The sequence below is a fragment of the Cyprinus carpio genome, chromosome B11 (genome assembly GCF_018340385.1).
Source record: "Cyprinus carpio isolate SPL01 chromosome B11, ASM1834038v1, whole genome shotgun sequence".
In the NCBI taxonomy this organism is placed as follows: Eukaryota; Metazoa; Chordata; class Actinopteri; order Cypriniformes; family Cyprinidae; genus Cyprinus; species Cyprinus carpio.
The window spans coordinates 4,269,405-4,288,610 of record NC_056607.1 but is presented as its reverse complement, the minus strand read 5'-3'; the positions used below and the strand labels follow the sequence as shown (position 1 = coordinate 4,288,610).

General features: G+C 35.4%; 1 protein-coding gene across 11 annotated transcripts in view; it reads right to left on the bottom strand.

Annotated features, from left to right (window-relative positions):
• Window positions 1-14,761: 14,761 nt before the first annotated feature.
• The window catches only part of LOC109048680 (band 4.1-like protein 1), a 240,614-nt gene continuing 236,169 nt past the window's right edge, over window positions 14,762-19,206 (bottom strand). For all 11 annotated transcript variants that reach the window (XM_042733367.1, XM_042733365.1, XM_042733366.1 and 8 more), the window contains 4 exons: window positions 16,394-16,489; window positions 16,063-16,143; window positions 15,572-15,688; window positions 14,762-15,248 (listed from right to left, as the gene is read on the bottom strand). In XM_042733367.1, the coding sequence (XP_042589301.1) occupies window positions 15,243-15,248; window positions 15,572-15,688; window positions 16,063-16,143; window positions 16,394-16,489 (300 nt within the window). In that variant the 3' untranslated portion in view covers window positions 14,762-15,242. The remainder of the gene's footprint in view (window positions 15,249-15,571; window positions 15,689-16,062; window positions 16,144-16,393; window positions 16,490-19,206) is intronic.

Here is a 19,206-nt window from a genome sequence, read left to right as displayed (position 1 = left end):
TTAGTCTTAACTTTTGTACAAACTATCATTCTCTAACAGAGAGAAAGAAGGTATTCAGCACTTGTGGGCTTTCTTTCTGTTATTTGCTTAGTTGCACTAACAGAGTGTTACTGTTCACAGAAGCGCTAAACTGATAAACTGAGCGACTTATGCTTAGAGAACATCAAAATATGTTCATGAATAAATGATCATATACATAACATATCTTTGTTGACTCACTGAAATCTGTTTTCTGCATTGCTAAACCATTTCATTTTACATGTACAGAGAACATCTTTAATGTGGGCAAGCTTTAGTCTTAACTTTGTACAAACTATCATTCTCTCTAACAGAGAAAGAAGGTATTCAGCACTTGTGGGCTTTCTTTCTGTTAATTTGCTTAGTTGCACTAACAGAGTGATACAGTTCACAGAAGCGCTAAACTGAGCGATTTATGCTTAGATTCTCTGAAACATATGTTCAAGATCATAAAACTAGTAACTCACTGAAAATCTGTTTTCTGCATTGCTAAAACATTTCATTTTACATGTTACAGACATCTTTAATGTGGGCAAAGCTTTAGTCTTAACTTTGTACAAACTATCATTCTCTAACAGAGAAAGAAGGTATTCAGCACTCTGTTTTCTGCTTTCTTTCTGTTAATTTGCTTAGTTGCACTTACAGAGTTACTGTTCACAGAATCGCTAATGCTTAGAAGGAAGATCAGCACTAGTTTTTAGGTTCTGCTTCACAGAAGCAAAACCTTCTTTTTTAAGGTAGTTGCACTAACAGAGTGAATACAGTTCACAGAAGCGCTACCTGACTGAGCGATTTATGCTTAGAAGCTGAAACATATGTTCAAGATCATAAAACTAGTAACTCACTGAAATCTGTTTTCTGCATTGCTAAACCATTTCATTTTACATGTTAGAAACATCTTTAATGTGGGCAAGCTTTAGTCTTAACTTTGTACAAACTATCATTCTCTAACAGAGAAAGAAGGTATTCAGCACTAATTGGCATTCTTTCTGTTCATTTGCTTAGTTGCACTAACAGAGTGATACAGTTCACAGAAGCGCTAAACTGAGCGATTTATGCTTAGAAGCTGAAGCATATGTTCAAGATCATAAAACTAGAAAGTCACTGAAATCTGTTTTCTGCATTGCTAAACCATTTCATTTTGTTTTCTGGAAACGTCTTTAATGTGGGCAAGCTTTAGTCTTAACTTTGTACAAACTATCATTCTCTAACAGAGAAAGAAGGTATTCAGCACTTATGGGCTTTCTTTCTGTTAATTTGCTTAGTTGCACTAACAGAGTGTTACAGTTCACAGAAGCGCTAAACTGAGCGATTTATGCTTATGAGAATATGTTCATGTTCATAAAACTAGTAACTCACTGAAATCAGAGTTTTCTGCATAAAACAAATGCAATGTTGCTTGTTTCTACATGTTTGCAGAAGATCCATAAGCTTTAGTTTAGAACTTTGTACAAACTGTCAAGACCCAGAAAATCTAGTCAGGCAACTGAAATCTTTTCTTTCTGCATTTGCTAAACCAGTTCACTAACAGAGTGTTACTGTTCACAAAGCGCTAAACTGGGCAAGCTTTAGTCTTAACTTTGAACAAACTATCATTCTCTAACAGGGGCCATAAATTCAGCACTTGTCACTGAATTCTTTTTTGTTGCATTTGCTTAAACCATTTCTAACAGAGTGATACAGTTCACAGAAACGGCAAGCTTTAGTCTTAACTTTTACAAACTAAACATCTGTTCACAGATCATAAAACTATTCACTCACTGAAATCTTTTTTCTGTTAATTTGCTAGTTGCATTTAACATGTTAGTGAAACAGTTCAATGTGGGCAAAACTAGTCTTTATGCTTAGAAGCTGAAACAGAGAAAGCATGATCATCAGCACCTAACTACTGAAATCTGTTTTTATTTGCTTGCATTCAGAAAAGAAGCAATGTTCAATCTCGATCTAGTAATTTCTTACATGTTAGAAACATCTTTAATGTCAGCAAGATAGTCTTAACTTAGTAACTCACTGAATTCTTTTTTGATTGCTTACAGAGTCTTTTTTACTTTTGCACATCTGGGCTAAGAAGCTTTAGTTCACAATTTGTAGAAACTCAAACATATGTTCAAGATCATAAAAGGTCAATTCACACTCATAAATCTCTTTCTTTCTGAACTTAATTTGCTGCTAAAACATTTCATTAACATGTTCAGAAGAACATTTAAACTGAGCAAGCTTTATGTTCTTAACTTTGGCAAACACTATCATTCTCTAACAGATCAAGAAGGTATATCAGCACACTGGCTTTCTTTTTCTGCATTTGCTTAGCATTGCACTAACAGAGTTGTTATGTTCACAGAAGCGCTAAACTGAGCGATGGGCATGCTTAGAGTCTTAACTTATGTACTGATCTATCAATCTCTAACTCACTGAAATCTGTTTCTGCAGCACTTGTGGGCTTTCTTTCTGTTCATTTGCTTATTGCTTTAGTCTTAAGTGTACAAGTTATTTCAACAGAAGCGCTAAACTGAACACATGTGAGGAAAGATATGATCTATGTGGGTAATGTTCACTCACTTCTCTAGACCATTTTTCAGCTTTGGCATTTGCTTAGTTAGTCTCTAAATGGGCACAAACTAGATTTATTCTTTTACAAACTATCATTCAAAGATGATAAAAAAAAGAACTCACTGTTTTCAGCACTTGGCCTAAAACATTTCTTCATGTTAGAAAACATTTTTAATAGTGGCACTAACAGTCTTAACTTTGTTACAGTTCACAAAAAGCGCTAAACTGAGCGCTTTCTTTCTGATTTATGCTTAGAAGCTGCAAAACATATGTCACAGATCATAAAACTAGTAACTCACTGAAATCTGTTTTCTGCATTCCTAAAACATTTCATTTAACATGTTAGAAACATCTTTAATATGGGCAAGCTTTAGTCTTAACTTTGTACAAACTATCATTCTCTAGCAGAGAAAGAAGGTATTCAGCACTTGTGGGCTTTCTTTTCTGTTAATTTGCTTAGCTGCACTAACAGAGTGATACTGTTCACAGAGAAGCGCTAAACTGAGCGAATCTGTATTCAGCTTAGCTCAAACAAAACTGATCATACTTAGTTGCATAAAACACTGCATAAAGAATCACAACACTAACTGAAAATCTTCATCTTTGAGAATTCAGGCATTGACTTTTTATTTCAGAGAATGCATCTGTTTTTGCTTATTGCTAACGTGAAATTTTACATGTTAGAAACATCTTCTGAAAGCATTTATGCAAGCTTTAGTCTTAAATTTGTCATATAAACTATAACTCTCTAACAGAGAAAGAAGGCTAAACCATTTCAGCACTTGTGCATTCTTTTAATGTTAATTTGCTTAGTTGCACTAACAGAAGTGATACAGTTCACAGAAGCGCTAAACTGAGCTATTTATGCATAGAAGCTCAAACACTATCTTCTGATCATAAAACTTAGTGCACTGTTACTGTTTTCACAGCAGCGCTAAAACTGAGCATTTTATGTTAGAAACTCTCTTTAATATGTTCAGATTAGTCTTAACTTTGTGTACTGAAATCATTCTCTGCATGAATGAATGTATTTCAGCAGCATTTTAGGCTTTCTTTCTTTAATTGTTGCACCAGCTTCAGTCTTAACTTTGTACAAACTATCATTCTCTAACAGAGAAAGAAGGTATTCAGCACTTGTTGTCTTTCTTTCTGCTTCTTATTGTGCTTAGCTTTAGCACTAACAGAGTGATACAGGTTCTAGAAGCGCTAAACTGTAGCTTAGTTCTTATGCTTAGAACCTGCTGTTTGCTTCAGCTGAAACACATGTTCATGATCATAAAACTAGTATCTCACTGAAATCTGTTTTCTGCATTGCTAAAACATTTCATTCAACATGTTAGAAACATTTTTAATGTGGGCAAGCTTTAGTCTTAACTTTGTACAAACTATCATTCTCTAACAGAGAAAGAATGTTTTCAGCACTAATGGGCATTCTTTCTGTTCATTTGCTTAGTTGCACTAACAGAGTGTTACTATTCACAGAAACGCTAAACTGAGCGATTTATGCTTAGAAGGTCAAACATATGTTCATGATCATAAAACTAGTAACTCACTGAAATCTGTTTTCTGCATTGCTAAACCATTTCATTTTACATGTTAGAGACATCTTTAATGTGGGCAAGCTTTAGTCTTAACTTTCTACAAACTATCATTCTCTAACAGAGAAAGAAGGTATTCAGCACTTGTGGGCTTTCTTTCTGTTAATTTGCTTAGTTGCACTAACAGAGTGATACAGTTCACAGAAGCGCTAAACTGAGCGATTTATGCTTAGAAGCTGAAACACATGTTCAAGATCATAAAACTAGTAACTCACTGAAATCTGTTTTCTGCATTGCTAAAACATTTCATTCAACATGTTAGAAACATTTTTAATGTGGGCAAGCTTTAGTATTAACTTTGTACAAACTATCATTCTCTAACAGAGAAAGAAGGTATTCAGCACTTGTGGGCTTTCTTTCTGTTAATTTGCTTAGTTGCACTAACAGAGTGATACAGTTCACAGAAGCGCTAAACTGAGCGTCTTATGCTTAGAAGCTGAAACATATGTTCATGATCATAAAACTAGTAACTCACTGAAATCTGTTTTCTGCATTCCTAAAACATTTCATTTAACATGTTAGAAACATCTTTAATATGGGCAAGTTTTAGTCTTAACTTTGTACAAACTATCATTCTCTAACAGAGAAAGAATGTTTTCAGCACTAATGGGCATTCTTTCTGTTCATTTGCTTAGCTGCACTAACAGAGTGTTACTGTTCACAGAAGCGCTAAACTGAGCGATTTATGCTTAGAAGCTCAAACATATGTTCATGATCATAAAACTAGTAACTCACTGAAATCTGTTTTCTGCATTGCTAAACCATTTCATTTTACATGTTAGAAACATCTTTAATGTGGGCAAGCTTTAGTCTTAACTTTGTACAAACTATCATTCTCTAACAGAGAAAGAAGGATTTCAGCACTATTGGGCTTTCTTTCTGTTCATTTGCTTAGTTGCACTAACAGAGTGTTACTGTTCACAGAAGCGCTAAACTTAGCGATTTATGCTTAGAAGCTGAAACACATGTTTAAGATCATAAAACTAGTAACTCACTGAAATCTGTTTTCTGCATTGCTAAAACATTTCATTCAACATGTTAGAAACATTTTTAATGTGGGCAAGCTTTAGTATTAACATTGTACAAACTATCATTCTCTAACAGAGAAAGAAGGTATTCAGCACTGACTGTTTTCTTTCTGTTCATTTGCTTAGTTGCACTTACAGAGTGTTACAGTTCACAGAAGCGCTAAACTGAGCGACTTAAGCTTAGAAGGTTAATCATATGTTCATGATCATAAAACTAGCATCTCACTGAAATCTGTTTTCTGCATTGCTAAAACCATTTCATTTTACATGTTAGAGACATATTTAATGTGGGCAAGCTTTAGTCTTAACTTTGTACAAACTATCATTCTCTAGCAGAGAAAGAAGGTATTCAGCACTTGTGGGCTTTTTTTCTGTTAATTTGCTTAGTTGCACTAACAGAGTGATACTGTTCACATAAGCGCTAAACTGAGCGTCTTATGCTTAGAAGCTGAAACACATGTTCAATATCATAAAACTAGTAACTCACTGAAATCTGTTTTCTGCATTACTAAACCATTTCATTTTACATGTTAGAAACATCTTTAATGTGGGCAAGATTTAGTCTTAACATTGTACAAACTATCAATCTCTAACAGAGAAAGAAGGTATTCAGCACTAATGGGCTTTCTTTCTGTTAATTTGCTTAGTTGCACTAACAGAGTGATACTGTTCACAGAAGCGCTAAACTGAGCGTCTTATGCTTAGAAGCTGAAAACATATGTTCATTATCATAAAACTAGTAACTCACTGAAATCTGTTTTCTGCATTGCTAAAACATTTCATTTTACATGTTAGAAACATTTTTAATGTGGGCAAGCTTTAGTCTTAACTTTGTACAAACTATCATTCTCTAACAGAGAAAGAAGGTATTCAGCACTGTGGGATTTTTTTCTGTTCATTTGCTTAGTTGCACTAACAGAGTGTTACTGTTCACAGAAGCGCTAAACTGAGCGATTTATGCTTAGAATCTCAAACATATGTTCATGATCATAAAACTATTAACTCACTGAAATCTGTTTTCTGCATTGCTAAAACATTTCATTCAACATGTTAGAAACATTTTTAATGTGGGCAAGCTTTAGTATTTACATTGTACAAACTATCATTCTCTAACAGAGAAAGAAGGTATTCAGCACTGTGGGTTTTGTATCTGTTCATTTGCTTAGTTGCACTAACAGAGTGTTTCAGTTCACAGAAGCGCTAAACTGAGCGATTTATGCTTAGAAGCTGAAAACATATGTTCATGATCATAAAACTAGTAACTCATTGAAATCTGTTTTCTGCATTGCTAAAACATTTCATTTAAGATGTTAGAAACATCTTTAATGTGGGCAAGCTTTAGTCTTAACTTTGTACAAACTATCATTCTCTAACAGAGAAAGAAGGTTTTCAGCACTTGTGTACTTTATTTCTGTTCATTTGCTTAGTTGCACTAACAGAGTGATATTGTTCACAGAAGCGCTAAACTGAGCGATTTATGCTTAGAGGCTGAAACAAATGTTCAAGATCATAAAACTAGAAACTCACTGAAATCTGTTTTCTGCATTCCTAAAGCATTTCATTTAAAATGTTAGAAACATCTTTAATGTTGGCAAGCTTTAGTCTTAAGTGTGTACAAACTATCATTCTCTAACAGAGAAAGAAGTTTTTCAGCACTATTGGGCTTTCTTTCTGTTCATTTGCTTAGTTGCACTAACAGAGTGATACTGTTCACAGAAGCGCTAAACTGAGTGATTTATGCTTAGAAGCTCAAACACATGTTCATGATCATAAAATTAGTAACTCAATGAAATCTGTTTTCTGCATTCCTAAAACATTTCATTTAACATGTTAGAAACATCTTTAATAGCACTAACACAAATTTCTGTTGATAGAATTCTAGCACATTAAGAATCATATTCATGTGGGCAAGCTATACTCTTAATATGGCATGAAGCAACCTTCTCATAATAAGGAATCTTTGGAGCAAATATGGGCTTGCTTTCTATTCATTTACTCAGAAGCACTAACACAGCATTACTGTTAACAGTAGCTCTAAACTAAAAGTGCTGTTCTTCGAAGCTCTAACTTAACTTTCTGTGAATAGAATTTCTAACACATTAAGAAGTCTTTCTGCATTGCAAATAAAATTTCATTTAATAAGTCAGAAACCTCTTTCCTGTGGACAAGCTTTATTCTTAAAATTGCATAAAGCAAATTTCTCTCACTGAGAAAGAATATTTGGCGTTTATGTGAGCTTGCTTTCTCTTCATTTGCACTGAAGCTCTAACACAGCATTACTGTTCACAGAAGCACTAAACTAATATTGCTGTGGATTGAAGATCTACCATAACTTCTAACAACTGAAAAAAATGTCTTTCTGCATTGCGAATAACATTTCTTTTCACAAGTTAGAAACATCTTTCATGTGGGAAAGCTTTACTCTTAACATTGCAAAAGGCAACTTTCTCTCACAGAGAAAGAAGCTTTGGAGTATAAGTGGGCTTGCTTTCTCTTAATTTGCTCAGAAGCACTAATGCAGCTTTAGTGTTCATAGAAGCTCTAAAATAGTGCTGTCCTTCGAAGCTCTTACATGACTCTGTGCATAGAACTTCTAACACTCTTAATATGGCATGAAGCAACCTTCTCATAATAAGGAATCTTTGGAGCAAATATGGGCTTGCTTTCTATTCATTTACTCAGAAGCACTAACACAGCATTACTGTTAACAGTAGCTCTAAACTATAAGTGCTGTTCTTCGAAGCTCTAACTTAACTTTCTGTGAATAGAATTTCTAACACATTAAGAAGTCTTTCTGCTTTGCAAATAATATTTCATTTAATAAGTCAGAAACCTCTTTCATGTGGAAAAGCTTACCTCTTAACATTGCATAAAGCAAGTTTCGCTCACTGAGAATGAAGTTTTGGAGTATATGTGGGCTTGCTTACTCCTCATTTGCTCAGAAGCACTAACACCGCATCAGTGTTCACAGAAGTTCTAAACTAATATTGCTGCACTGAAACTCCTTCCATAATTTCAGATCATAGAACTTTTAACACATGAAAAACTGTCTTTCTGCATTGTAAATAACATTTCATTTTATAAATCAGAACTAATATTGCTGTGCATTAAAGCTCTACCATAACTTCTAACACATGAAAAACTGTCTTTCTGCATTGAGAATAACATTTCGTTTCACAAGTCAGAAACATCTTTCATGTGGGAAAGCTTTACTGTTAAAATTGCAAAAGGCAACTTTCTCTCACTAAGAAAGAAGCTTTGTAGTACAGTATATGTGGGCTTGCTCTGAATTCATTTGCTAAAAAGCACTAACACAGCGTTAGTGTTCCTAAAAGTTCTGAGAGGTGGAAAGAGTACAAAAATATTCTACTCAAGTAAAAGTACCATTACATTAATGAAATTTTACTTAAATACAAGTAAAAGCATTGTCTAAATATCTACTCAAGTAAAAGTAAAATGTAGCTCGGTTAAAATTTACTCAGAGTAAAAATTATTATATTAAAATTATTACATTTTAACAGTGGGAGGGAGGCAAAAATGGGAAGGGCCAAGGGTGTCAAACTCATTTCCTGAAGGGTCACAGCCAGGGGTGGCCACCCCACTCAAAACTGAAGTTTTTCCCCTTTTTTTCTTGACAAGAAATAAATTTATTAAGATGTTTATTAAGATGCTAAACCACCGTATATCTTTATGAACACATCAAACTGGAGAATTTTCAGACACCCACTTCAGCTTCACCTCAGCATCAGGTGCGAGTCAGACGAGCGCAGAAAAGCAACAGCAGTCAAATGAGCTTCAGAGGAACAACTGTGAACTGCGGTCTGATAAGATGTTGTTTGACTATATGTCAGTAAAATGCACTTTCCTGTCCCATCAGCCGTTTTATTGTGCTCATGCCGCACACTCTTCAACGGTACGCAAATATGTGGTGCACGCTCTATATCACTTCAACATAAATAACCCGCACAAGAAACTATGAGCATACATACCTAGTTCTGTCGTCAGCTGTCATGAAATTACCATAAAGGCAATTAAAGCTGCAAACTGTGCAGCACACGAGAACGTCTCTCAAATGCATACTAAATTTTATTCTGCAATTCGAGATCACAATATAGCCTAAGGCACAAGCTGATATGTATTTTTTTTATTTGAAATTTAATGCACAAATAAATGCAAGCACAGTGCACTTATACTAAAAAATATTCGAAAATGAACCATCTGAATCCATAAAATAACTCATTTTATATTCTGGCATTTATGTCTATTGTTGACTTCCGCCATTTTCCACATTTTTTATCACTATTTGCATGCCTCATCCATGGGTATGCAATGTTGGAGAGCAAGCATTTGGCAGTTTTGAGAAGCTGAATGAGCAATAAAGCTATAGCAAGCCCCTTTATTAAAATACCTGGAGGTGACAAATAATAAAAAATTGTCATATTCACTCATTATTACTTGATCTAATTCACAAATATCTGAATTACAGTTAAGTAGAAATTTGTACTCAGTTGTGTTTTAGGCACTAAAACAGTCCAGTACTTTATAGTTTTTATATTGAGATGATCTAGATTTCTGTGCCACGCCAGACTGATTGCTGAACCCTCCCTGGCTCCCTGAAAACATCCTGGCTCTGCCACTGGCCACAGCCCGGCAAAGTTTAGATATAACCCTAATTAAACACATCTGATCCAGCTAATCTAATCATTTACACTTATTTAAAAGCTACATGGTACTGTATGTGTGTTGGAGCAGGGTTGGAACTAAACTCTGCAGGGCTGCGGCCCTTCAGGAACTGAGTTTGACACCCGTGGGATAGGCCTATAAATGTCAAACTAGTTGTTTTTAATTAAAGGAATCAGTTATTTAGAATAATAAGATATTTGGGCTGTTACCAGGCAAATTAAATCAGTATCAACAAAATTCATCTTTTCAATGCAGAGGAAACACAGAAGCTTCAGTGGGATTTAGATGTATTTACACAGTGTTTAATGCAGGACATAAAGGCAGTTCATCATTAAATTCAGTGATGTCATCATCCAGCTCAGTTCAGTTTAAATAGTATCTTTGCAATCATTTGCAGTCAAGTCAATGATATCGCTGTAAATGAAGTGTCCCCAACTAAGCAAGCCAGAGGCGACAGCGGCAAGGAACCAAAACTACACTGGTGACAGAATGGAGAAAAAACCTTGGGAGAAACCAGGCTCAGTTGGGGGGCCAGTTATCCTCTGGCCAGACGAAAACAGCAGTTCAATTCCAGGCTGCAGCAATGTCACATTGTGCAGAGGACTCAACAGGTTCCTGTGGTCTTGTCCCGGTGGTCGTCTGAGACAAGGTCTTTATAAGGGATCTGTATCTGGGGCTCATCTTGTTGTTGCATCTTTTCCTTTTCCTTTTCCAGCTGGCTCGGGCCAGTGTTGCTACCTTGTGGACAAACTAACTTAATTAGTGCAAACACAATTCAAGGCATACTGTATGTGCGATGTGCACATACTCTTCTGGCAGGCTGGATGAAGATGATTGGCAGGCCGCCAATTGAATAGCCCTGCTCTATAGCTTTTATGTGCTCTGCATAAAAGTTCTAACACAGTAAAAACTGTCTGTCTGCATTGCAAATAACATTTCATTTCATATGTAAAACATAAAAGAGGAAAATGTTTCACGTGTCATGTTAAAATTCTGGGCTCATCTACCTGTCTTTTAGAATCATTGTCTTAGTAGCCTACATCAAGTCAGCATTTCAAAATGCTACAAAACTGTTTTTATTTTGGTTGTCATTTGTTGAAATAAATATAAAAAATACAGTGTGTTCATGCCTGTCTGCTGAATGTGACCCACCATATCTGACTCTCCTCCATGGACATGGAAAAATTCATATTTAATTAAATTAAATTTAAATTTAATAAAATTTATGCATTTAGCAGACGCTTTTATCCAATATTTACAGTGACAACAAATTATACTCCATCAATGAAACACTTCCAACAAAAACAAAACAAACAAAAAAACGGATGGATTTCTGTCAGATTGTTGAACACATTTTTATCTGGATATTCTACCATTTGATGGCTGAAGCAGCAGCGAGCGTCCACCTTTGACACTTTCACCCTAATCAGATCAACACTGTAAACCAAATTCTACAAAACTTGAGTGAATTCTCAGGCGAAGTGTTAAAACATCTCTCCCCTGCAAATGATACAATTAAGAATGTGAATATTTAACTTCAAGGCCAAAACAAAACAAAAGATAAGCAGGTATCCTTATTAATTTCAGCACTTGCAGCAGAGGGCAATCCTCCTAGAATGCATGCAACACGGCATGACATATCTTTACATTCTCCATACATAAGAGGAATCTCTTTTTATTATTTTCCCTCTTTAGTTTCTAAAGTTTCTCAGGTATGAGGAAAATAAGAAACTGGCTTTGATCTTCTGATCTTTCTCTTCTGGACATGGACGACTTAAAATTTATCAGAAGTGAAAGAAACATAGAGGTCATCTACGCAACTTGGAAAAAGAGGTGGCTTTTTTGCAATAGGTAAGATATGTTTTTTGTTTGTTTGTTTGTTTTACCCTTTGTACAGCAGTGCATTAAAGTGAAACTCTACCTATGACATTTCAACTGACATGAAGGCTGCAATACTAGATCTCTCAATCCTAGGTCCTTGAAGATTTTCTTCATCTTGTTTTCAGACCTCTGCTAACTATCCTTGTGCTGACTGTGTTAGGTGGTTTGTTATTAGGCTGCTGTTTAGAATGAGGCCAAGGTCCATTAGCATTGTTCAACAAGAATGCGCATTCACAAGTAGCATCTGCTGCTCTGCTGTCTCAGCCAGTAATAGATTTACTTCACAGGTGTACAAGTGTCTCCTCCACATGTTCATCAGTATTCCTGTTGTACTTTTTAACAAATGTTCTCATCAGGGGCCTCATTTATAAAATGTTGCACAGAAACCAAATTTGATCTTGCAATCATCTCTCAGATATGCGTACGTTCTATTCATAGAATGAGTGTACGCACAGAAAACGTGTGTACGCCTCTCTTTCAGATGTGAAATCTATGAACCGCAAATGATCTTGAACCTGCGAGCAACTGAATGGTTTTAGCTCTCTGTCTTGTACACGACTCCTAATTAATGTCATTAACATACAAAAGATCACCAGTCATTGTCCAAATTTTTTAACATAGAATACCAAGCCGCAAGAACAGCTTACATTTCCAAAAACCTGCAGTCCTCCGACAAGAAAAACTGCGTAAGTCTGCTCAGACCCTGACGTGACGCTTAGCACTTTCAAAGCCAGTTTTTATGAAAATGAGCTCTGGCCTGGATTTAAGCATACACACACTCTAAGATCAAATCTGTGCATATGCACGCTTTATAAATGAGGCCCCAGATTTTGATATTATTTGGTTTTATGGATGCTTTTTAACTCTGGTGCAGGCTTTGGGATGGAAATTTCCATGAGCGCTGATTCTGGGATGGACATATCTAGATTTAAAATAAATATGTGCTTCTTTTGTGTGTGTTATTAAACAGGTCTTACTCATTTCACATGTAATAGGGGCATTTAGAAAGGAGCACTTAAAGCAGACAAGCAAAAATGGCCCATTTAAAATGTAAAAAAAGAATGAATGGGACAACATGCAACAGGTGAGGCATGTAACATGACAGCTTAAAATGTTATCTGATCTAATCAAAATTATACAAGATAATTTAAATATGTTGTCAATAAAAGACAATTATTAACTTTGTCATATAAAATAATGGCATTTTTAGTAATTAAAATATAAGCTAATTTTGTAGTTTGATAATGAATACACAGCAAAAACAAAGCTATACATCCCACAATTTGATTGATACAATGAAGTTCTGTCATATTAATCATAGTAACAGTCCTTTATTCCATTAACTTTTTGCTTAATAACAGACTCAGCTGCTTGAAACCTGATGATGCTCTTGCATCTACATATGAGAATTTTCCCTCCCTTCAACACAACCAATCACGTAGTAACGTTTTTCCAAAATGAACAGTAGGATTAACTTTTGAGCAGGTCCACAAAAATTCTGCTGATTTTTTTCTGCAGACATTTCACAAGCATCTTACATCCCTCAGGAGAAAGTGTTGAGAAGTAGTGTACATACAGAGACAAAAACCATGGTTAACAGTAACACACTGGTGCCGTAATGTGGAATAAACACAGTATGTATAATCACAGTTTTATCTATAAACTTTAATTATTGCAGAAGTCTTGAAAGGAAGAGCTCACAGTATCTAGTACCCCTCTGTTAGTGGTGGTTTTTTTTTTTGTTGCTGTAGATTGAATGGATAGTACAATATATGATGATTGTTTTTCATGACCATGCACAATTGTATAATTATATGTATTTTTTAAAATATGTGTTATGCTTTTGATTGGAATATACACATACTGTAGGTTAGATATAATGTTACATTCACACTGCTGTATGGTAAAAATTTATAGAGATGGAAAACCCAGAAGCTCACATTAAGAGAGCATATAAAAAAAGTCAAAAAAAAATTCTGTTATACAGCATAAATTAAATAGAACTAACTGAAAATCCAAAAAAGCCTTACATAATAAACATATATATATATATATATATATATATATATATATATATATATATATATGTCAAGCATCAGTGACTAGAACACAACCTTGCAACATCCTAAAACAACTGAATTTAAACATAATATAATATTAATATTTAATATAACAAAGATTTAAAACATTCTACGATACAATGTAAAATAACGTTCCACACAGAAGACTGAGTAATTTATTTAAATAAAGAATGTGAGTAATGATATGATACTCTAATAAAAATAAAAATACAATTTTTTTGTTATTTATAAAACATTATTATATAATTGATTCTATATAAGCAACATTTCTCTAACCTCAGCCACCATCTTGGATTGTATATTTTCACTGAGCCCATTAAAATGTATTATGGAATTTGCTTATTTATAAGTGTTGCTTAGAATTCAGACAACAAAGGTTTCTAAGACAGCAGTATAATTATCTTTTTGAACAGCCTTTGTGTCAGGTTAATGATGCCTTAAAAATGTCACCTAATAAGCAAGTCAGCAAGATTTAGAATGGAGTCAAGTTAATAATGATGATACTCAGTTGACCTAGTTGAAAATAAGGTTGAAGAAAGCAACCTTTTTTGTATAATCATTGCCACATCTTGCCACAACTTAAAATGCCACATGGATTCAATTTGGTATGTGGAAATATTTGTTTATTATTATTATTATTATGGCATGTATAATTCTGCTTTGTTCAGCTGTTTTGATGTGGGGTATACACTCTTTTCATTTATTAACTGGTCAGGTGTGGGTATTTCAAAATGCTACACTTCAAACATCCAAAATTTCTGTATATGCATAAGACAGTTGAAATTATAAATATTTATAATTAACAAGCAAACACTTGATCAAATATTATTTAAAAATATGAAGCTGGCCATCAAGTATACCTAGCTTCTGTGTTTGTCCAATCTTATACTTTTTCAGGTAATTCCTTTAAAGTCTTGCATTAATTTTAAATGGAAGGCTAAATCTTAAGGATTTTTTTATTTTTTTTTTTCAATTTGAGAAAGAGTTCAAAATAGCTGTTAGCTCAAAAAAGGTAATTCTAGGAACTAAGTCTGATGTCACAGAATGATCTGCACGCATTAGTTTTCCAACACGTTCAGCATTTTTTTAAAAATACACTCTAAATTAAATGACATACTACTGACCTTTATACAAGACTGAAGATAATTCAGACTACTGTTGATAGACTACTGTTGATATGGTGAAAGTATTCAGAATGGTACAGAACATTGTAAAGACACCAGATGATGGGAGATTGTCACTAAAATGGACAGATTAGAGTGTGATGGCAGAGGACTGGGTGCATGGGTGATTTGTTTTGAGCAAACTTGTTCAGTAGCATAAGTAGCACAACTCCTTTCAACTGAAATACATATAACCAGAGCTGATCTTCTCTCCACGTTCCAAAAAGCACCTTCTATTGATCAAGACTGGAACAATTGGACAAATGCACAGTACACACACACACACACACACACACACACACACACACACACACACACACACACACACACACACACACACACACACACACAGAAAAGGAGATATAGAGACAGAGAGAGAGAGAGAGATGTCCCACAGTTAAGTCAAGCTCAGAAACATGCAATCACTTAACTGCAGAGATAAATCCTATAATTCAAATTAATTTTACTTGATTTCACTTTACATTTAACATGTTCAAATTTCACAATGGACAATAAGAAATTCTAAATTTTAGAAATTCAATAACCAATGTTCTTTATGTTGGCTGTACCTCATATGTTTGATGTTTCTCTTCATATGAAGAGTCTGTTTCCCTGACCACTATGGCCTTAGTTACCAGCATATCAGGGTGCTGTTGTTTGGCCTCCTGTATTGCCATGGCGAGAGCCTGCAGAAAGTTAGTTTTAATGACAGTTAAGTGATTTTAATATACATGTACCATTACATTATTTGCTGACCTACATAGTATGCTAAATTAGGTTTAGTGCTTTCCAAATCATACTAAATTATAAAAAAAAGTTTAGGGTGAATTTATACTAGTAGAAAAATAAGAAAGAATAAAAAATAAAAATACAGGTGAATGTGTCTTAGCAACCTGAACATTGTCTTTTAGTAAGGGTAAGCAATCATGAAAGGGCTATGTGGTTTTTTCATTTATTTATTGCATGTATAAATTTACCAGCACTGGTCATCTGGCTTCCTTCATATTTAATAAGTACATACTTGACCATACATACATTACATATACATATCTTTGCTTACCTGATGTTGATCCACATCATCATCTCCTGTTATGATGATCCTTTTCTCAATCCTGGTCTCTGCATAACCTCCTTTAACTGTCTGAAACCAGTTTAAAAACATTAAAGAATTTAATCTCTGACAAAAGATTTCAGCTGCCATTTTTATAGTCTTTTGCCACCATTCTGTTTATTTAAAGCTTTTTTTTAAATTAAAATATTCATTAATGTTTGCAGAGAAACTGATCTGTCCATTTACTATCTACAGTTTTTGAAGTTATGTCAAGCTGAATAATTATGGTGTGTTGGCTCAGAGGGCATATTGTTCTCAAACTCAAGGTGACATCTCTTACCTTGGTCACTTGAGTCGTGGTTGCTGAGGTAATGTTTTCCGTAGTGACGGTGACAGGAGAAGCAACAAAGTGTCTTTCTAGACTGTTTGACCTTACCTGAAATACAACAATGTGTATGTGTTATATGTTTTACTGTTAAACAGTTTTATCCCTCTCCTCTTTGCAAAGTAATATATAAATAAATAAATAAATAAATAAATAAATATCACACAGACAACTGTACATACAGTACACAATTTGTAAACCATGCTATGACACTAGAAATTTAGCTAAGATGCATCCCATTTTCAAGGCACAGATCTGTATCAACTACTGTACATCTACAACTGCCTGCTGCTTGCCAGGTAGCTAAGGTTGCTATTAACATCCAATTTCCATACACCAGTTCTATGCCCTAGAGCAGAGGTATGGTCAACCAAAGCAGCTAATTCAGAGTGAGCTAAGAGCTATTCTGAATGCACCAGCCATTCAGCCAGGTGGTGCACAAAGTGCCAGTTCCAGGACTTACTCCTTGCCAGAGTTTGTTGAATAGCTGGAAAGAAAGGCTCAGTCCATTCAAATATCAAGGCGTTGTAGCATCTGCTTAGGATCATGTACAATCATTTGGGTTTCATGGCTTAAAGATTCCTTTTAGCCCTTTTAGCCTATTTGCATATAAATCACAAACATGGTCCCATAATTCTACATTTATATGGGTGCTAAATTGCAAATGGTTCCCCCCACTATCAAGGAGATGCTAAAGAGCTTCACCACTCTCGTTTCTCCATCGAACTTCAAACACATTCCCAGATAGGCGTAAATGACCCCGGGTGCCAGGGGCCAATGGCCTGGCTGACAAGCAGACTACCCCGATGCTCACAATACACATGACACACACACATAAAGACATTTTATTTATTTAGACTATAATTAATCAGTTACAACTGTATCTGGTATATGCATGTGTTGTTTGTATTTTCCCTAGTATATTAGCCTAGTCACAATTCTTTATTTGTATTAATTATACTCTCAATGCTTATATTCAGGTATATAAGTGTATCTCTGTTTTAAGAACTTCTAGATGTTTCGTTCTTGGTATCAAAATGATCTGCTTTTTATTCTTCAAACAATTATCTACACTATGTGATCGTGAAATGCATCATACTATTTGTACCATATTTTGGGTAAAACTGCACCAATCCTCCAGACCAGCAATAAACATGCAAATTGTCCATAAATGGAACAGAATTAGTGTACTGGCAGCGAAGAAATCCTGCCACACATCATTGTGCAGTTAAGTTGCACAAACTGTAAGAATCTGTTGTTAAGTCACATTGTTCTTGTGATAGCTGCAGTAAATTGTCCGTTAGAATGAGAGTAATCTCACACTAAACATGATCCGTTTTAAGCACAATTGGTGTTAAGGCACAGTACCTTAAACTAACGCTAGAGGGCAGGCTGTGTAAGTATCTAACACTTCTTGACCCCCTCCTCTTACCCTCCTGATTTCACCTTGTGTGGGCTCACCCACTCCACCTTGTGGGCATTCTCAGCTAGGTCGACTTCTCTCTCCCTAAAATCATGGATTTCAGTTTGTTTTATTTTTAATTTCTTTTTTTTTTTTCGCAATTGTTGTTACCTGCCATTTTATTTCTTTATTTTTGTATTATTTTTGTTTTTACTTTATTATCTTTTATAAATTTTATCCTTTTATTTTTGTTCTGTTCCTTTTTTTTTGATCAGGTTTCTCTCCCCCTCATCTCTCTCACTTTACCACTCACTTATTTAAATTTAGTTTAAACAGTGTTTGAATTTAAATTTAAAGTTAATTTCTGTATTCTAGCCATTTGTGTTTACCTATAGGTAGCACTCCCTCTAGTGCTTAGTTGGTGAAGCGACAGTTGCCTCTATGGCGGATCACAGTGAGCTGCCACGGGATCCCGACTGGATAACCTCAATTCATCAATAAGTCTAGCCCATAGAATATTGACCCATCTAGCTAGCGAAACCGCAAAATCAGGTTTCCCCTCAATCTGTAAAGTAATTAGCCAGTTCCTACTATCCAAGTAAGGCTAACACATTAGATGTTATGAGGAGAGCAGAGACACAGGGCCACCTGCAAATTTTCCAGGCTGAAATCAGTGCCCTGGCCCAGCAAAGAAACAATTTAAAAGATGAACTTGACACACTTCACCGGGAGCTTAAACATGCATATAGACTGCAAAGTGACTCTGAAAAGGAAATGCACACCACAGAATTTCCCCTAATCAGTAGGCTTATACCTCCTAGTCAAAAATTCCCATTTTGAAAGGGGGGTGAGAGCCCACTTCTCAAGACATCACCTGCCAGCATCCCAGAACCCCCAGCAGCAGCAAGGTGAGGTGCCGTGAGGTGCTGAACTTTCTAGACCGGCAGTCAGAAATGGTCAAAGTGGATTATCAGCAACTGCAGCAGGCTTTGATTAAGGAGTTCTCTGACCCAGAGTCAGAGCAAGGACTGATTATAGACCTTAAACAGGGCACACAGGAAACCACACAGGCCTACTACAACAGGCTTAGACAGGCCTACTTCAGAGCACAGAACCAGCCCGGAATGGAAGACGATTTTAACTTTAAAACTGTTCCTCTGGAACCAACACCCAACATGGTGGTGTCTGTCCTAAGCAACAGTCTCTGCGCTCCAAGAGATCCTGGGACAGGTCACAACCTGGTGAGACTGGAGGCTCTAGTGGACACTGGAGCTGACCTCACTTTAATGTCAAGCCAACTTTTTGAAGCCAAGAGACAGAATCAAACTCTTAAATATCAGAGGTGTGTGCTGAATGTGCAGTCCTA